The 18,799-nt window shown below is 42.3% G+C and overlaps 1 protein-coding gene and 1 long non-coding RNA gene across 3 annotated transcripts in view; one reads left to right on the top strand and one right to left on the bottom strand.

Moving 5' to 3' along the window:
- The window catches only part of FREM3 (FRAS1 related extracellular matrix 3), a 75,377-nt gene extending 58,527 nt beyond the window's left edge, over positions 1–16,850 (bottom strand). For both annotated transcript variants that reach the window (XR_012511598.1, XM_074377917.1), the window contains exons 1-2: positions 11,316–16,850; positions 9,740–9,829 (exon numbers count right to left, since the gene is read on the bottom strand). Coding sequence is in view for 1 of the 2 variants with exons in the window: in XM_074377917.1 (XP_074234018.1) it covers positions 9,740–9,829; positions 11,316–16,494 (5,269 nt within the window). In the remaining variant the exon portion in view is untranslated. The remainder of the gene's footprint in view (positions 1–9,739; positions 9,830–11,315) is intronic.
- Positions 16,504–18,125, top strand: LOC141579736 (uncharacterized). The gene is made up of 3 exons (XR_012511603.1): positions 16,504–16,638; positions 17,439–17,607; positions 17,859–18,125. It is a non-coding gene; the product is annotated as an uncharacterized LOC141579736 (long non-coding RNA).
- Positions 18,126–18,799: the final 674 nt, after the last annotated feature.

Genomic DNA, 18,799 nt, shown 5'->3' with positions numbered 1-18,799 from the left:
AACGTAATTGACTAGTAGACTTTTCTAATGTTTTGGCTTTTATTGGGGGGTAAACATCATGACAACACATTCTGTTTCAGAGAATTTTTACTTCTAATAATAAATCGCCCCCCTTCCTCAGCACATTTATTAGATATGGCTCCAGTCAGATAGATGTTTATTGTAAGATGTAAGGATTATTTTAATAACAGGATTGTGTGCTTTACACACTTCTTAATAAGTCCAGTAAAGGATGTGCTATTTCCTAAAAACTATTTTGCAGGATGGAAAGTCAGGCATAAGTGGGGTTGAGTAATGTAAACAAAGCCACAGGCGGAGCATATGCGGGGCTGGACAGAGAACCAGGAACCAAGAAACAGGATGAGCATGAGGCAAACCCAGAGCTCATTCTGGAAGCTGGGCTGAGGAAATCAAAGCAAATAAGGGAGAAAATGAGAATAGAGAATAGGGGGGAAAAAAAGAAGGAGAAAGAAAGAAAGAAAATGAGAACAGTGAATAGAAGGAGAGGTAGAAAAAAATTAAAAGCCAAGAACTGAATACCGATGGCACTGCTAACAATGATCCGGGGCTGCAAATTTCCCTGTTTCTGCCACAGTTCTTAACAGCACATTCCTGTATTGGCTTTCTCAAACTACTGTCAAGAAGCGGGAGCAAAAGCAGAGCTTTCTACTTGTAGGCCCTCCTTCTAATAAGACACCGAACGGGCAAAACACCAGTGCTTGGTCACTCAGTGGACCCCACCGTTAACATCGTCTTGGGCTGAAGGCACATCGCTACTGACTTTCTAGCTTTGCGCTACTGCTCAGGCAGGGGTCCCCGGAAACCTGACCAGGTTAAGCACTGGGTCTGTTTTGCATATTTTACTATATGGTCCCTTGTCAATGAAGCCAGAGTTTGATATCCATTCTGTGCTCCTTACATATATTTTGTTTCTCTGCCAGTTTCTCACAAATGTAGGCTGGGAGGAAGCGTGCACATGAGTATACACATATTCATTCCCACTTTTTACAAATTACTTTAGGGAAGCTTGAGTCATTGTCATACATGGAGACAACCCCACGTGTTTATGTCCTGATGGAGAACGACAAGCCAAATGCCCGGTGGCCCAACTAATTTGAAGCTCAGTCAGAACGCAATCTGTGCTATTTTTTCTATTAAAAATACTGTCTTCAGTGGCTCCAGTCACTCCAGCCTATAGATGGGTCAGCCAACCCAAGCTGAAACTGTCATTTCTGGTTCCTCAAAGTGGTGACAGCATCATTCAGGCTCTTGTGCTCCTTGCTGTCTTCTCACTAAAGGACCTGTTTTATGCACGTACTGTATAGAAGCCTCAGCCTCTAGATGTGACCCTATCATTTTGGTTATAAACTAAATGTCTTCAGCATTCCAGAGAAACATGTAACTTTTGAACAAAGAATAGATCAGTACATTTAAGGATCATTTTAATAGTGACAATTTCAGAAGGATTAGGAATTTGTGATTTTCTTATCTTTCCACATGACTCCGTAGAATGTTCAAATGCTAACAGCTTTAGTGATACAATCAATTCACTCAATGACATAAAGGTTTACTTAAATCATAAAATGGGAGCTAATGTCTATCTCATGATGCCTTTGTGGAGATTAAATGAGAAGAAAGGTATTTAAATGTCTAGCACAATTCCTGGGACAAGAAAGACGTTCAAATGCCGAACCTGAATTTGAAACTGAAGCATTTTACCTCACCATCAAGACAGAGACACGGTAACTCGTCATTCCGAATGAGTCAAAACAGTTTTCTCTTTTTAGAGAGCTCTACATGTACATACGCACCTCACATACTAATACACACGTATGTGTGTAGACACTCATAAGTATTCATTTATAATTATCCATTTATTAGGCACATATGTATGTTCGTGGAGTGTAAGACTTAATCCTGAGTTCGTAAAATCTGTTTATTCCTGAAGTGATTATTTAAGAGCCTGCTTACATAAGTCAAGAGAAGAACAGCCTTGACTCTTTCAAGAAATAAATTCCCTTTTCAAGCAATAAAATGTTTCTTAAATTGATGCAGTGCAGTAATCAGGATATTTAGCAACTGGAAATGAAAAGCAAGAGGCACACAACAATGTGATCCAAATGACGTACTCTGAGTATAGAAGGTATTGATTTAGTACTAGTAGTTGATTAATTACTAATTAATTAATTGATTGATAGAGGATATTAAAAGAATATCATTCATAATATTTCTTTTCTCTCAAAAATGTTTTCTCCTTTTATTAATCATCTTTGTGAAGTGTGATTATTTTCTTGGACTGGAACTTTCTTAGGTTATTGTATGCTCAGACTGGCTTTTCTATTTTTGTACGTGAAATTGCATGGTTTAAAAGAATAAATAACAATGAAAAAATAAACGCATGTTTTATTTTATGGGAAAAAGCTTTAAACAAAAATGCTTTCATGAAATACTCAAAGATAAAGACACTAAAGCTATTTTTCTTTGAGGCTCTTTGTTGTGAGTCAAACTCCACAGTACATTTATTTATTTATTTTCAAAAATTCTCCTTCCAAATCATCCACAATTATGATCAATATAATTTAAAAATTTGAAAAAAATTTAAAAAATTTTTATCGAGGTGCAAGTTTCAGGTACAACATAGTGATTCACAATTTTTAAAATATTAATATTATTTTTAAAATAATTCATTCAGGGAGGCACGTCAATTCTAACACAGATTATGATCAGGGTTACATGATTTCATTGTAGGTATCGTTTTAATTAGCCAGATTAGCTCCCCTTTCCTCTTTTCCTGGGATACACAGGCCAAGCTACACCAAACAGCTTCCTCTCACAGAAAGATTAAAACTTGGACAATCAGTAAATAAAATCTAAGTTTATCTACTATCTTCCAGGCTTCCAGGACTTTTAAAATTAATGGAAGACATAATTACAGCTAGAGCTGTGTATGTGCGCTAACACTCATGCACACACGCACACACACACACACACACACACACACAGAGGCACAGTTTTTGGTTTTCTCTGGAATAAGACTATGAATGGGAACAGGAAAGGAAACTCTTGCTTTTCATTTTATGCTCTTCTACACTATTTGAATTTATTTTATTTGAGCACATATTTTAATTTTTTTAAAATGTGGCAAAACCCATAGGTTTTAGCACAAGCAGAATACAATAATGAACCAACAAAGCCTGCTGGAAGTCCCCTCGCACATGCCTCAGCATCCAAAGAACTTTTATCCTGAATCCCTACTTAATTTTCTCTGGGGAAACTAGGTCTGCAGAAGTCTAATTGTTGTAAGTATATGGGAAAAGCAGCTTCTTTCTTTTTTTTTTTTCCCCTGAGCATGGGCAAACCACATCATACAAAATAAGGCGTGGGCATTGACTAGAGTGAGAAGGTTTAAAAGCCATTTGTTCTTACATCAGGAACAAGGTACAACAGTCAAGCACCCAGGATTTATGTACAGTGTTGTATAAAATGTTGTGACTGCCCTAAGCTCTACCATGTGACATGTAAGTGGACAAGGTTCCCCCGTCTCTCTCATTGTCACTGAGTGGTGACCCACCGACAGGAATTAGCAAAACTTGTTTTGACTTGTACTCAGAGGAGCAGTCCATCTTGCGGCCGATCACTCTAACTGCAGACTTGATTCTAAACTGCAGACTCAAATCCTTACAAGTTCAACAGGACAGACCTCGAAAACACCAAAGGTAGAAACCCCTCCAGAATCAGCCCTGGCAGAGATAAGATAAGCAAGACCCACCACCTTGGTGTCTAATTCCAGGGGCATCTTGGAGCCTCTAACAGCAAAAAAGACTTTGCTTATTTTTTTTTTCTTTACTTGTCCTTTTTTTAACTTCTAAGGATTCATAGTCAATTTAATTACTATACACATTACTAAATATAAAACAGATAAACAAGGACCTACTGTATAGCACAGGGAACTATATTCAATTTCTTGTAATAACATATAACAGAAAAGAATCTGAAAAGAAAAATATATGTATAACTGAATCACATTGCTGTATACCTGAAACTAACATTATAAATCAACTACACTTCAATAAAAAAAAAGAGTAAACTGCTGTCATATTTTCTTCCCTAGTTACATCTGCCTTGGCATTCTTATATGAAAAACCCATGTCTGAAGCAAGTATGACATTTCAGAAAATGCTAGAATGTTTTAGACATTCAAACATCCAGGTTAAATCAGGGCTAAGTAAATCCACTGCTAAGTTGATAATGAAAGAGAAAAAAAAATGCCTTTTATAGATAACCAGTTAATTATCTACAATATAGCTATAAAATGGAATATTATATAGCTGTTTAAAAAGAACAAGGCAGATAAAGTGTATCTGTTTGTGCTAGTGCATAATAGGTGTATACCATATATGTTATTTTATACGTGTACCTATATTTTAAGCTAAAGCAGCCAACGCTCAGAATCAAGCATAAGCAAGCAAAAACAGCCTCTTTTGGGTAAATAAAAAGGATATTCTGCTATGTGAATAAATTTCTTTTTGTAAGGAAACAAAGAAAAATTCCTCTTTGGGGAAAGGGACTAGGTATCAGTGCAGTTTAATATTATCTTTTTAAAAATGTTTAGAGCAGTTATCTGGTGGAGGAATTATAGGTCACTCAAAATTTTTTAGACTATTTATGCTAAAAGATGCCTGTACATTCAGGTATTTTTACACAAAATTTTAGACTTAAAGCCTTCAGTTTTAGTGTAATTAACAATGCTAAAAACAAGGGTGTAATAGTGTCATTAAGGTCGTCATTAATACTGTTCCTTACCATTCGCCATTCATTGAATGGACTCCTAAAAATGACTCAATCCTGGATATTATTAAAAGGTGTTCCCATTTCTAAAATGATTAATTTGTAGCAAAAAAAAAAAAAAAAAAAAAAAAAAAGTGCCAGCAGTAACAGATGAGCTCCAGGCCTGGCCTCCAAAACAAACAGGAAGTGAGACTGAGGTGAGCCTCTGGATAGCTTGTACAGTGATCAAAAAATAGGAAGCAACTTTTCCATCCTTCTTTAAAGAATCAAGGGGTGAGTACAGCTCAGTGGTAGAGTACATGCTTAATGTGCAAGAAGTGGGTCCCAGGCTCAATCCCCAGGACCTCCATTAAAGTAAAATTAAAAAAAAAAAAAGAATGAATGGTTTCAGTATAAAACAAAAATGAACAAAGCCAAACTAAGCCACAAATGACAAAAAGGGAAGGCTAGCATATAGATAGTACCATAGCTGATATAAAATTTTGTTTGGCACACAGTCAGCGAACCCAGCCCTCTGTAGCTATTTCCTACATTTCACAGCTCTGAACTCATTTTTCCACAGATTGGCTCTACTGAACCTGGGAACACTGGTGGTGGGGCTCATCTGTCTCTCCAGGTGTTTCCTCCATTGCTCATCTAAACAGCACACTGGTACTCACATGGACCGCGAGGCAAGTATCAAGTCCAATTCAAATATTAAAATGCATAGTGTTGATCAAATTGGCTTTAAACACTGGATAATTTAAGATAAAATGAAACAATCTGTTTCTGGTCTTAAAAAAGTTAAATAGCCATAGCACATCCAAAACTAAAATCGTCCCACTCCCAATAGCTATTCAGTGTGACTTATTAGAAAAAATTGACTTGGCTCCTCTGATGGTTCTTTTCTTTTTTAAAAAAAATTGATTTATTATTATTACTTTTTGACAGGGGGAGGTAACTAGGTTTAATTATTTATTTTTAGAGGAGGTACTGGGGATTGAACTCAGGACCTCATGCATGCTAGGCATGCATTCTACCACTTGAACTATACCCTCCCCACTGATGATTCCTTTCTATGAATCTTTTAACTCCTTAAGCTCATTTCCTCCTCTTAAAATTTGAAATAACAATTTCTTTCTCACAGGTTGTGGTAAGGATCGAAATGGAATAACATCGGTGAAAACACTTTGTAGCAATATTAAGCGCTATATAAATTTAAGGTAATATTGTGCAGTAAGTAGGAAAGACCCACTCATTGTTATATATAGTAGAGTTGGGCAACATTTCAAGACAAATCTGTTAGCACAATAATTTAGGGAGAGGACAATAAATGAACTTCATACTATGCTTAACTGGCTCCGTTCAGAGCTTTAGAAATCTCGGATATATTCCCTGTTACCAGTAGCTTTCAGGATAACCTTGACTGACATTTACCATCAGTGTGATAAGTAGATGAAGATCTTATACTGAAATAGCCTTCATCTGGGTTACTCAAAACTGCAGAAACTGATGGAAACTATAAACAGCTACACTGTAAAAAATTTCCATTTGAATTCCCAGTTAATCTGTGTACACAGTGCAGTTATGTTCCTAAGTATATGAGAAGAAAGAGAAGAAAATTCAAATTTATTGGGGAATACTAATGCTAGGCACCGTGTTACATTTTTGGTATATGTGCTACTTCATTTCACTCTAGCAGAGAAAAAGAAAAAGGCACAATTGAGATAGAAAATAAGATGTGAGCAGGCAAAATATTCCCATGTTAAGCAGCTTAGCTCACAGCAGAGAAGACGAGAACAGTGGATTTAAGTTACCTCCTCTTCTTCCTTTGCCTTCTTAGTGGGCTTCTAACAAATATTGAACCAATTTGTAAGTGGACAGAAGAAGAGAGACAAGAAGCCAAGTATTCCAAGCAGTGCCCCCAATAAAATAATTCACCATAATAGGGTAAAAGTTGACCTTACATAATCAAGTCATCTAATTATACATTTCCAGGAATAAATTATTAAATTTCTTTTTACCCAGAAAAAGAAAAAACACAAAATTTGGTATCCCAACTGATAATTCTAAAGATGATAAAATTTACTGAGTGCTTGCTATGTGCCAGGAACTCTTCTAAGTGCCTTGTGTGTGTTAATTCCTTTAATGCTTGCGGTAGGCAGAATACTGGCCCTCTAAAGACGGCCACATCTTAATTACCAGAACCTGTGAATATGTTATCTTACATGGCAAAAAGAGCTTTGAGGATGTGACCAAGAATTTTGGGATGAGGAAAATCATCCTGGATTACCTAGGTGAGCCCAGTGTAAGAGGGAGTCAGGAACGTGTGTCAGTGTGAAGAAATATGAGAAATGCTCCACCACTTCTGGCTTTGAAGATGGAAGGATGAGACCGTCTCTAGAAGCCAGAAAAGCCAAGGAAATGGATTCCACCCTACAGTCCCCATAAAAGAGTGCAACCTTGCCCAAACCTTAATTGTAGCCAAGTTAGAACCATTTTTGGACTTCTGACCTGCAGAACTATGAGATGATACATTTGTGTTGTTTTAAACCATTCAATTTGTGGCAATTTATTACAGGAGCAATGGGAAACTAACAACATCCTCATAATACTCCTATGAGGCACATGCTCTAGGTATCTCCAATTCACAGATGAGCAAAGTAAAGAAGATTTCTCAAAGAATACACAGCTACGAAGGTTTGAATGCAGGTAGCCTGGTTTCAGAGACTATGAACTGGAAGCCTTCCTGCTGCCAATCCTGGGGCTTTACTAAATTGCACCTCTAGAGTCACCTTGCCAGGACTTCCATCCATAAGACCCTGGAGCTTGCCTGGAGCTCATGCCTCGTGCCCAGTCCTGGAGGCAGGGCACCACCTTCTCTAATGGCTCCAATGCCAGTACCACAAACAACAACAATAGCAACAAAGTCTCCTTCAGCCCAGTGGAGAAAAATGCATCCTTAGAAGCGTGTCCATTACAAGTAGCTTAAATAACTGGAATCACTACCTTCCGCCAGGGCTGTGTGCTCTCAGGGAAGACAGTTATTAACAGCTCACATTGTAAGTTTCAGTACACATTCTGTTTGGGAAACAGCTTAAAAAGTGGGACTATTTTAAAAGAAAAATAGATTACATTGGCTCTTGAAAGATATAAATTCATAAAATTTGAAAATATCAGATACAAAAACATGTGAAGTCCTTCATAGCAGCTGGAAGCTATTCCAAGAATGCTCATCACAGAAAGACACGGATCTTAGCTCTGTGCATGGTGCTTAGAAGAAGGCAATTAAAAAGCCCACTGAATAAGTGAATGCACAAATATTTAGTTAGCTAACGAATATGCATACATTTCAAGGTCCAACTATGATCAGGTATGAGTTCAAATGTTCTGGAGTCTGTGTTTGACCATTCTGACCTCTTTAGTTTACAAGGTATTTATTTGCCAGGTGAGGCACTGGTGTCTTTGCTCTGTTCTCTGATTTCTACCCAAGATTTCAGCTTCCCAAAACAGAGGTAGCCTAGCATTAGTGGTTAAGGGCGCTGGCTTTGGAATCTGTGAGATCTGGGTTTAATTCCAGCCCACCTGCTTATTACCCCTATGACTTTAGACAAGTTATTCAGCCCCAGCGTCTTCATTTTAAAATGGGCCTCCCAACATTTACCTTTTGTTTTGCAGTGATCGGCCCATAGAAAGTACTAAAAAAAAATGGTAGCTATGTAAAGTTCACATTATTTACCATCAGAGACTGACTCTTGTTTTTGGTGAAAGCACAGAGTGAAACTCTTGATTTGTACCAGAAAGCGCATGTCCAAACCAGATGTTTATCTTTTTAGGGCATCATCCTTCTCAAGAACAGAAAGAAAAATAGTCCTTATAAACTATTCGAGTCTTACATATGATTTAGTGAATAGTTTAAAGGGCTTAAATTCATCTTTATCTTTCTAGTCACTTGGGGAAAGATCCGTGAAACTTTGAGAAGATGGCAAGCAGGAACCAGTTTCCACCATAGTCAGTCTCATCAGAAAGGGAGAAGGCAACTAACTCTTATTGAGCACCTACTATGAGCCAAGTGTTTTTTTTTTTTAATATATTACCTCACTTAATTCTCTTAGCCACCCTTGGAAAGATGTATGAAGACCACCGTTTTATAGATGGGGGAAATGGATCACAAAGAAGACCAGGGATTCAAACTCAATATATCATACAGCCTCTCATATACGGCTGTTTTCCAGTAAATACAGTCCTGACTGATCGTACATAATTTAGGCAGAAAATGCATGTTACTTACTGAGAATGAGTAATGATTTATACTGAAAGAGGTTATGGAGTGGCAAGCGGTACATGGACATAATTTCTGCAATTATCCTGTCATACTGCAAAGTGATTTTTCTTTGACCACATAATCAGCATATCCCTGGCTCTGTGAAGAAAGTGCCTTCTGTTAACTAGTTGCTGCCCAGTATGCTACTTTGAAGACACAATAAACAAACATAGGTGTAGCATAAACAGGCATTTTTAAAAACAAACTTTCCTCTATGCCAGTCAATACATCTTTTACTCCATCCAAGATTATAATTCTGGGATCGGGGAGCCGCTAAGATTCGGTTCTGGAGCTAAAAATCCTAAGAAAATCTAACAGTACATTTTTAAGTTTGTTTACGAGTGACAGAAGCTACTAGCTAGATTCTCAGATACCTCCTGAAGAGGAGACTGACTTGCTTAAAGGATGTCACACATAATCCAGGCCAGGTGAAATACTTCATATCTCATTACTGAAATTCTTCATTGCTTTCCTTTCCTAAAAAGTGATTTGTCGAGGATCAGTTGGCATTAAGACCACAAATAAAAACAACTCATTTGTTGGTATTATATTACTGATTGTGATTACTATGCAAATGACAGAACTCTTCCATTTCACATTGATTTTAATTAACCGAGACTCCCTTTTGTGGTTTCAATACTGACTTACCATTATCTTCAACAGAGAAGAAGAAGATGTCGTTTGTTGCCTTGCTGCCTTCATGCAAGATGTAGTAGATCCTCCTCTCATCAACATCAGCTGGTAAAGGAACAGGCACCACACATCGCATTGGCACAACAGAAAACGAGTGTGTTAAGAACCTCGGTATTTTCATAGGGCATGAAAATACTACAATAAATAAATCTAAAAATGACTAGATGAACATGGATCTAATTTTTTTAAAAAAATTATGAAGTGAATAAGATTCTAATGTTTTCTTAAAGTTATAATAGCAAAAAAAATTAGAACTTTATAGTTTTAAAATTCTGTTTGTGGGCTACCATATGTGTGATCTCTGAGGTGATGGCCAATAAGGAGAACCTTCTAGCTATGCATGCTTCACCCTCGCCCTCTACAGACAGCTGATTCCACCTGGCTTTAGGTCTTCTGTACAAGCATAGAGCTTGGAATAATGGTGGATACTCACTAACTCTTGTTGAAATGAAGTTAAAGAATAACTACTGCATCGTAAGGAAAAAGAAAATGAGAATAAAATCAGGATCTTTTTCTATTGCCCATTCTCTTAGATTTTTGAGAATTTGTCACTTGGGTCTATAATTGTTTTTGCATTGGTCAATTTTTTTTTTTTTAATGGAGGTACTGGGGATCAAACCCAGAACCTTGTGCATGCTAAGCACGTGCTCTGCCATTAAGCTATTCCTGCCCCCCATTATTAGTATTTTAAAGACAATTTGCATTTTGGAGTATTTATTTCTAAGAATAATTCTTATAGAACTTCATGATTTCATTTGCTTTAGAAGCAATTCTGAAAGCATAAATGAACTATTTTTTTCAAACAACCTTCATAAGTTTTACTCTTAGATTGCATCTAGCTTTATAAGTACTGAATGCGTAAAATTCCATGTACCTCTTACATCTCATACACAGAGCTACCTGAAAAAGTTTTAAGCCTGAAGAGAAGCCAAAGACACCAGGTGTCACATCACCTGGGAAAGCAGAGGGACCTGCCTCTAGTTCAGCATTAGTAGTAACGACAAATATAAAAGAAAAATGATCATTAAAACATATCCCCCTACTTAGACAAAGTTTTTTTTTAGATGCAGAAATGGCATTTGAAAAGTATAATAAAACATGCAGTATAATATTTATGTCTAAAATCTGGATACCAAACACTATCTTTAGAAACCTAGACTTACTGATAAACTATGCAAGGGATTCCTAAATATGCAGTTCTTTACGTAAAATTCAAACTTAAACTGATATTTTCAAAATCAATGTCATCTTTTCATATTTCAGAAGTAGAAGCTTTCTACCTGTGTTTTACAGCATTAAGACATAACTACAAGTCTTGTTAAATGTCTGAGGGTGTCTGTTAAATGGGTATGCTGATTAAATAGCTGAAAATGGACCTTCTTGGTTTGTTAATTTCACATTCCATTGTATTTCAATAGAATTAGAATTTTTTTGCTAATGGACTGGGGTCAGGACAATTTCCTTACATAACTGAGAGATCTGATCTGTTCAAGGAAAGGGACAGAGGCACCAGGGCACGTTGTGTACTAACCTTGTGTAAACACTTGCGTGCTCTCATTTCCAAGGCCAGTGTTGATAATGAAGCCATGCATTGGTCCTCTGGTCACTTTATACTTTAGGAGCCTGTGGGAGCTGTCCTGATCTTCTGCCTTCAGAGGACTGCTGGTAATTAGGAAGCCCATATGTCCAGTGTGAAGGTGCTTTAAGGCCAGGGCGCCCCTGTTAAAAGCAATCTGGGGGAGCCTGTTGTCCAGGGATCTTATGTGAATCCTCATTACCTGAGGTCTGCGTGTCTCCAGGGCAGTGTCAGGGAAGACAGAGAAATCAGCATGTGTGCCGTCAGAAACAGTCAAGGACAGACTGTCTTCGGTCGTCTCACTGCCATCATGCCAGTAGCTAATCAGGTTCTCGTTCAGGTCCCGCTTGGAGAAGGTGGCCACAGGACGGCTGCCGTTATACAAAATCCTGCCGTGGATGGGGACCTGGGTGACAGTGAAGAGAAGAAGATCGTCTGGGGTATCCTCATCTTCTGCTGTCAACTCAAAGGGAGTGATCCATTTGCTCTCCCCTTCCCGCAGTACCAGCTTATGGACGGTCATGATAGGTTTCTTATTATCCACGTCCGTGATGAAGATCCTGAAGGTCCGGAACATGGGATTGTGCCCATCAGTCACTTGAAACTCAAAGCTGTCTATCTTTATCTTATCCTTGGAAGTGCAGACATAGAGTATCTTGTTGCCAGCCAACTGAAGCTGAGTGAAAGAGGAAATGGGCTCCCCAGGGTGGTCCGAGATTTCCAAGTGCCCCAGGCTAGGAGCCTGTGAGATGCTGAAGTGAAGTTGTTCATCAGGGCTATTTATATCACTGGCGCTAAGCAGATCCATGGTGAGGGTTACTCTGCTACATTCCGTCAGGGTGACCCTTTTTTGAACCATCTCAGGGAAGACCCTGTCTGAGCTGCCAATGGTGACGTAGAAGTAGCGGTTTAGCAAAGGGTTAATCCCATCAGTCACATCAAACTTGATGAGGTCCTGAACTCCTTGGCCTGTGTGGGTGTAACAGATGAGGCCCCGGTCAACCTCATCCTGGGTGAAGTTCATTCCCAGGGTGAGGTTGTCCTTCACCTCCCCTCTGGGTTTCCTCAGTCTCTGTAGAAGCCCTTGTTGAGGCCCAGAACGGAGGACAAAACTGAGGCTTTTATCATCTGAGTCAAGATCTGTGGCCTTCAGGACCCGACCTGTGATGACCTCAGTACATCCAGTCTCTACTTCCAGCCCACTGTTGATGGTCAGCTGAGGGGCTTCATCGTCCACCAGGATCACCACAATGGGTACCTTCCTGTGGGTGGTGTGCTTGCCGTCACTCAGCCAGACTTCAAAACTGTCCTCTGTGGTCTCAGAGTCATCATGCTCATACACAATGGTGGAGGCCTCCTGGATCTCCTGCAATGTGAAGCTGTAGATGGGCTGGCTGCCAGTGGCCAGCTGCTGGATAATTCGTCCATGTTGAGGGAGGGCTGTGAGCTGAAAGTGAAGCTCATTTGGTGGCAAGTCAGCATCGGCTCCATTGAGCAGTGGGGTGTCTATGACCAGACTCATCCCCTCTAACACCACAAACTCGTGGACAAGAAGTTCAGGCTGCTCGTCATTGGTGGGTAAGATCATTACAGGGAAGAAGACATTTGGGGAGGAGTTGATGCCATCAGAGCAATGAAAGGTGAATTGATCTTTCTGTGGCTCTATCCCTTTGTGGATACTCTGTACGTAATTGATATGTCTCGTCCAGATGTCTCTGATGGAAAAAGCACTGATGGGAATACCAGCCTGTGACTCTTTTGAGTCAGGAGCTGATGCGATGTTTTCCAAGTAGCCAGAGGCTGGCTGATTGGTCACCGTGCAGAGGATTTTATCCTGGGGAGTGTCCACATCTTCAATACTGAGATGTTGTAAGGTCAAGGGGCTCTTCTCACCTTCATAGACAATGTAGGACTCCCCCACCAAGACCTTGGGGGCCACACTGTCCACCGGCAGCACGAGCACTTGAACCTGCACTCTCTCCACTGTGCTGGCCCCCATTGCCCATTGATAAGAATCCTTGGAGAGGGCAAGGCTGAAGGTATCATGCTGCTTCTGGAATCCAACTTCACCCCCTGTGTGGGCATAGACTACTGCCCCACTGATGAGATCCTCATGGGTGAATCGTTCTGTGGGGAAACCATTCAACAGAATAGTGCCCAGTTTTGGGCTGTCCTCCACAATGAAAGACAGCATCAAGTCACCTGTGTCCTTCTGGCCTTGTAGGATGTCCATGGGGATCTCAGTGGCTCTATTCTCCAGTACATCTATGGAAACTTCTAATAATGGACTACCTGTAATAGAGATAGTGGGACTTTTGCCAGCCACAGTGGGATGCACAGAAATCTGGACAGTGATGGGTATGTGATGCACCCCGTCGCTTACCTCCAGACGAAAGGTGTCACTGGTGGTCTGGTCTCCGCTGTGCTGGTAAGAGATACTCCCATTAACAATATCAGCTTGCATGAAAAATTCCCCTGGGACCATACATTTTTTTAAGTACTGCAAGTGTCCATGTTGGGGACCCCAAACTAACATGAAGACAATCTGGTCAATGTCTGTGTCAGAGTCTGTAACATCCAGCTCATTACTGCTAAGGATAAAAGTTTCTCCTTCTAAGACAGTAAAGCCTCTGTTGGTGACTTGGGGAGGCTGGTTGTCGACAGGCTTCAGGAATAATGTGAATGTTCCGGGTACACTATTGCCAGCAGCATCCTCCACCTGGTAGGTGAACTGGACCACCCGTGGTACAATCCCCAACTTATTCTTGGGGGGCTGGTAGGCAACTTTGTGGTGATTTACCTGGGCCTGGGTGAAGTGCATGATGGGGGTGTCTGGTGAATCAGTGATCACAATTTCTCCAGCCTGGACTTGATGGTTGCTATCTGTGTCAGTTGGGGGCATCAGTACGGTGTACCATAGGTGCTCGTCATCTGAGTTCCAGTCTACATATTGGAGGAATTTCTTCTGGAAGTGAGTGAGTTTGTATTGCTGCACAGTCATTTCTAGGGTAGTTCCTGGAAACAGCTCTGGACTCTGCAGATCCACTGGTTGGATCTTGATGGTGAAGAAATGTTGGTTGGATAGATTGGGTGGATCATGGTCGTCCTGCACATGGAAAGTCATCTGGGTCATTACAGACTGAGGGCTATGGAGTCCAAGATGGCGGTAGAAGAGTCTCCCTTCCTTTATGTCTCGCTGAAGCCACTCAGTCACCACTTTCTCATAAAGTCCTTCCTTTTCCACATAATACCAATCTTCATCTTCAGGGAACAGAGGTGGTTCAGCCTGCCGCAGCAGCATCTCCCCCAGACACTCACTTGAGTGGGAGGAGCCAGGGGCTGGATCCCACCCTCTTCCTTCTTTTCTGTCCAGAAGATGGTCTTCCAGGACAAAGTGGATGGTTGAGTCCTCAGAGTCAATATCTGTAGCACTCAGGACAAAGGGGGAGATCTGGACCACCTGCCCTTCAGTCACTGAGAGCCCGGTGTTGGCACTGACCATCGGGGGTTCATCATCAACAGGTATGACTGTGAGAGGGAAGAGGAACTCCACCTGGTGTTGCCCATCCTCCATGTGGAAGATGATGTTGTCACTGTAGGTGTCGCTGCCATCATGCTGGTAGACCACTCGCCCTGCTGCCAGGTCCACTGGTGTGAAGTGCCTGCGCCCGGCAGGTGCCCCAGGCACCACTAGCTGCCCATGTCTCAAGCCCTTGACTGCAACTACTTTCACCTCTTCCAGGTTATCCTTATCACTGATCTGAAGGCTTTGGGCGCTGGACAGAGACTTTGACTGACCTTCAAAAAGCAGTAATCCCCGGGTATAGTTAGCCATTGGGGCCAGGGTGTTCATGGACTTCACTACCACCGTGAAGGCAAAAGGATCTGAGGTGGCGCCATCTCCGTCGACCACCTGCAGCTCCAGCTGGAAAAGACGCTCCCCATCCAATTTCTCTGTAGGTGGCTGATAAGCAATTTTCAGTTCCCGCAGCTCCCGTTGGGTGAAGAAGGAGACTGGAAGGCCCAGGGGGTCATCAGTACTGACCATGTAGCCCAGGTGCCCCGGCGTGGTGGCGGGGGCATTAAGAATGTTGAAAATGAGGTCATCAGCATCGGACTCCATGTCCTCGGCAGCCAGCGCGTCAGGCGTCAGGGCTGTCAGCACCAACTGATAGACTTCCATCATCATCAGGGCCCCGAGGCTCGGCCTGGGCGCAGTGTTCTCCACTCCCTCGCGGATGCTCACCAGCAGCTGGAAGTGTTCTCGGAGCAGCAACTCCCCTGACTCGGCGCCTCTGTCCCCTGGCCTGAGCAGCTCTGCCACCATGGGCACGTAGTCCCGGTTGGGCGAGGGCGTGGTGGCCGTGTGCTGATAGCGCACCCCAGCCCGGACAAAAGCCTCACAGTCTACGCTTTTGCCCCTGGGGAGAGGGGCCCCCACAGCGTCCACCAAACGCCCGTACTTCGGCAGGGGGCCGCCCTCGGGAGGAAGAGGGGTGAGCCGGCATCTACGGGTGTCCGCGGGCCGAGACTCCGGGGAGGCAAAGTCCAGCACTCCCCTGTCGATGGCGTGGCTCCAGCCGCGCAGCTTCTCCACCGCCAAGGGCCAGTTGCGCGTCACCAGCTCCAGCTCGGGGAAGACCACTTCCACCGCCAGGGTGAAGGGCAGCACCAGCGTGGAAGTCGGGGCGTCGTAGCGCAGCTGCAGCCGCACCCGGGCGCGCCGGGGACTGTGGGCGCCAAAGTGAGTATACTGGACCTGGCGGGGCCCGAAGGCGCAGGGGAAGCGGCGCGGGGACAGCGCGCCGTGGCACGGCGGCAGGGCGTCCAGCACTGTCACCTCGCACTGGTCTCCCGGCTGCACTCGAATCACCAGGTCCCGGAGAGGATCGACCCAAAGCGAGCGGCCCACGGGCACCCGGAGCCCGGGGTTGGCGATCAGAACGCTGTGCCTGGGGCCGTCGGGGCTTCTGTGGCCCAGGGAGCCCCAGGTGGGCAGGTAGAGTGCCGGGTGGGGCTCAGCCCCAGGCGAGGATACCTGTCCTTGTAGCAGGGGGTAGTTCAGGAGCAGGTAGCCGAGCGCGGCAACAAGCTGCCGGGGCGTCCCAGCAGAGCGCAGAGAAATCCTAGCCATGGGATCTAGGCGGTGGATTGCCTGGAGGGTACCCCGTCCTCAGAGTGGCCCGCTCAGCGGCAGGTGCCGGCGGTGGCCGCTGTCCACTCTGGAGCGGATGAGCGGACTTGACAAGAGCCGGTGGCTGCGCTTCAGCTGTGGCAGGTAAAGGCGGGGAGGGGGGTGGGGTGGGGGAAGACGGGCTCCGCCACCTTCTGCTCCCTCCCCTTCCCAAATCTCTCCTCTGCTGGCGCGAGGGGCCGCCCAGAAATGCCCCAGCGTCCAGAGACCTGGGAGGGTGCAGGAGCTCTCCCCTCGGCTCCTTGGGGCCTTTACCGCAGCTATCTTACTGACCTTCTCGCCTGGAGGGTTGGTCGGCCATCGTGCAGCCCTAGGCTGCCTGCCTCGGACCAGTTGGTCTGGAAACTCTCCTCCCCGGGCGGCTCAACGGGACTGTCCCTCAGGGCTGGCTGACAGTGACTGTACCGGGTCAGCTCTGTGCCTATGAGACACTGCATTCCCTTGGTCCATTCATACAGGCAATGGTGCTTCTGATGGTGGGGGGAGCCATCATTCCGGCTTCCTTACCACTGACAAGAGTGCATTTCTAGCCAAGATTGAGTCTCACTTCGGACATAAAAGAAGCTAGTGGGAGCTATTTTGCAAATAGGATTTTCTAGCTGTCTGCCTGATAAAGCAGCTTATTCCAGATCCTGCAATTCGGTGCTTCCAAAATCACCCCGGCATTTCTCTTCTGCTCAGTTTTTGGGAAAAGCGCTAGCATCGAGCCTGATAAACTTGAATAGCTTTTAATTTGTGTCTAGTCAGTGGGTCTCAGGTACCACAAATCCAGTGGGCAGGTCAGCTTCCCTTTTATTTTCTTAGAACCTAGTTTCCATATCCGATCAACAACAATTCCCTGTGAGTTGATTAGATATGCTATTTCCTAATTACTTCCTTTGTAGAAAAATATGTAGTAGCCAGAGGGGAAGATGTCAAGAGAAACAGTAGCAGAGAAAATACCACAGATCCTTGGATCAATTTCTGTGAATTAATCTATTTAACACTCGGAATGGAATGTGGCTCTTCACGGCTTTCAGATGAAGATGACTGCCCTCCATGGTGTGGTGTCAGGTACTTAGCCTCATACTCATTTTTCAAGTATTAGAGGTGTCCATGTAGCCACAGTGCAGAGTAATCGTTTCCTATAAGTGAAATGATTGTTAATGTGCTTTCTTATGCAATTAATATGAAAGTGAGAAAAACTTACTAATGACAGTAAAAAACAGATGCATCCCAAACTGCATTAATAAAAATGGCTTCAAGGGGAATATAAATCAGTAGACTATCATCCTTAAATTATTCTTTTGATTTTTTTTTTACAGCATTACAGATGCCTATTTTATTCACAGCAGCAGCAGCAACTGACTACCAGAGCAGAAATAATCTTCTAGTGGCTTGACAGAGTTAATTTTCTCCCTAAATATTTAATTTAACCAGCCAGTGAAATACTGTGGGTCTGTATAATCCACCAAAGTAGAATGTGGGTATACCTCATGAACATGCAGATTTGTTCATATAACAGAATATTCAGTTAATTTGAAACTATATATGTTTAGCTTAATTATGCAATGCTACTCTGGTGTGTCTGGAAACTATTAAAAATATTTTTATGTCTGTGACTCTGTTTCTGTTTTGTAAATAAGTCCATCTGTATCTTTTTTTTTTTTTAGATTCCACAAATAAGTGGTATCATATTGGTCTTTGACTGACTTCACTTAGTATGATCATCTCTAGGTCCATCCATGTTGCTGCAAATGACATTATTTCACTTTTTATAGCTTAGTATTCCATTGTGTGTGTGTGTGTACATACACATATATATGTATATATACACACCACATCTTTATCCATTCATCTGTCAATTGACATTTTGGTAAACAAACTTGTGGTTACCAGAGAGGAAGGAGTGGGAAGGGCTAAATTAGGAGTTTGGGATTAGCAGATATAAACTACTATATATAAAATAAACAACAAGGTACTACTGTATAGCATAGGGAATTACATTCAATATCCTGTAATAACCTATAATGAAAAAGAATATATATGTATAACTGAATCACTATACTGTACATCAGAAACACAACATTGTAACACAACTATATACTTCAATTAAAAAAATAAATACATATATATATTTTTTAATTGAAACACAGGTAAAATTCCATTGTAAATGAAAGAGGCATTCTATTTTATAAGGCTCCTGCCTTGTCCAAGGATATTTTCATAATAAAACTTACTGGGCTGCATATATTAAATATTACCA

The sequence above is a fragment of the Camelus bactrianus genome, chromosome 2 (assembly GCF_048773025.1).
Source record: "Camelus bactrianus isolate YW-2024 breed Bactrian camel chromosome 2, ASM4877302v1, whole genome shotgun sequence".
Taxonomy (NCBI): Eukaryota; Metazoa; Chordata; class Mammalia; order Artiodactyla; family Camelidae; genus Camelus; species Camelus bactrianus.
Note: the sequence above shows the minus strand (reverse complement) of the source record. Positions and strands in the feature narration are given on the sequence as shown.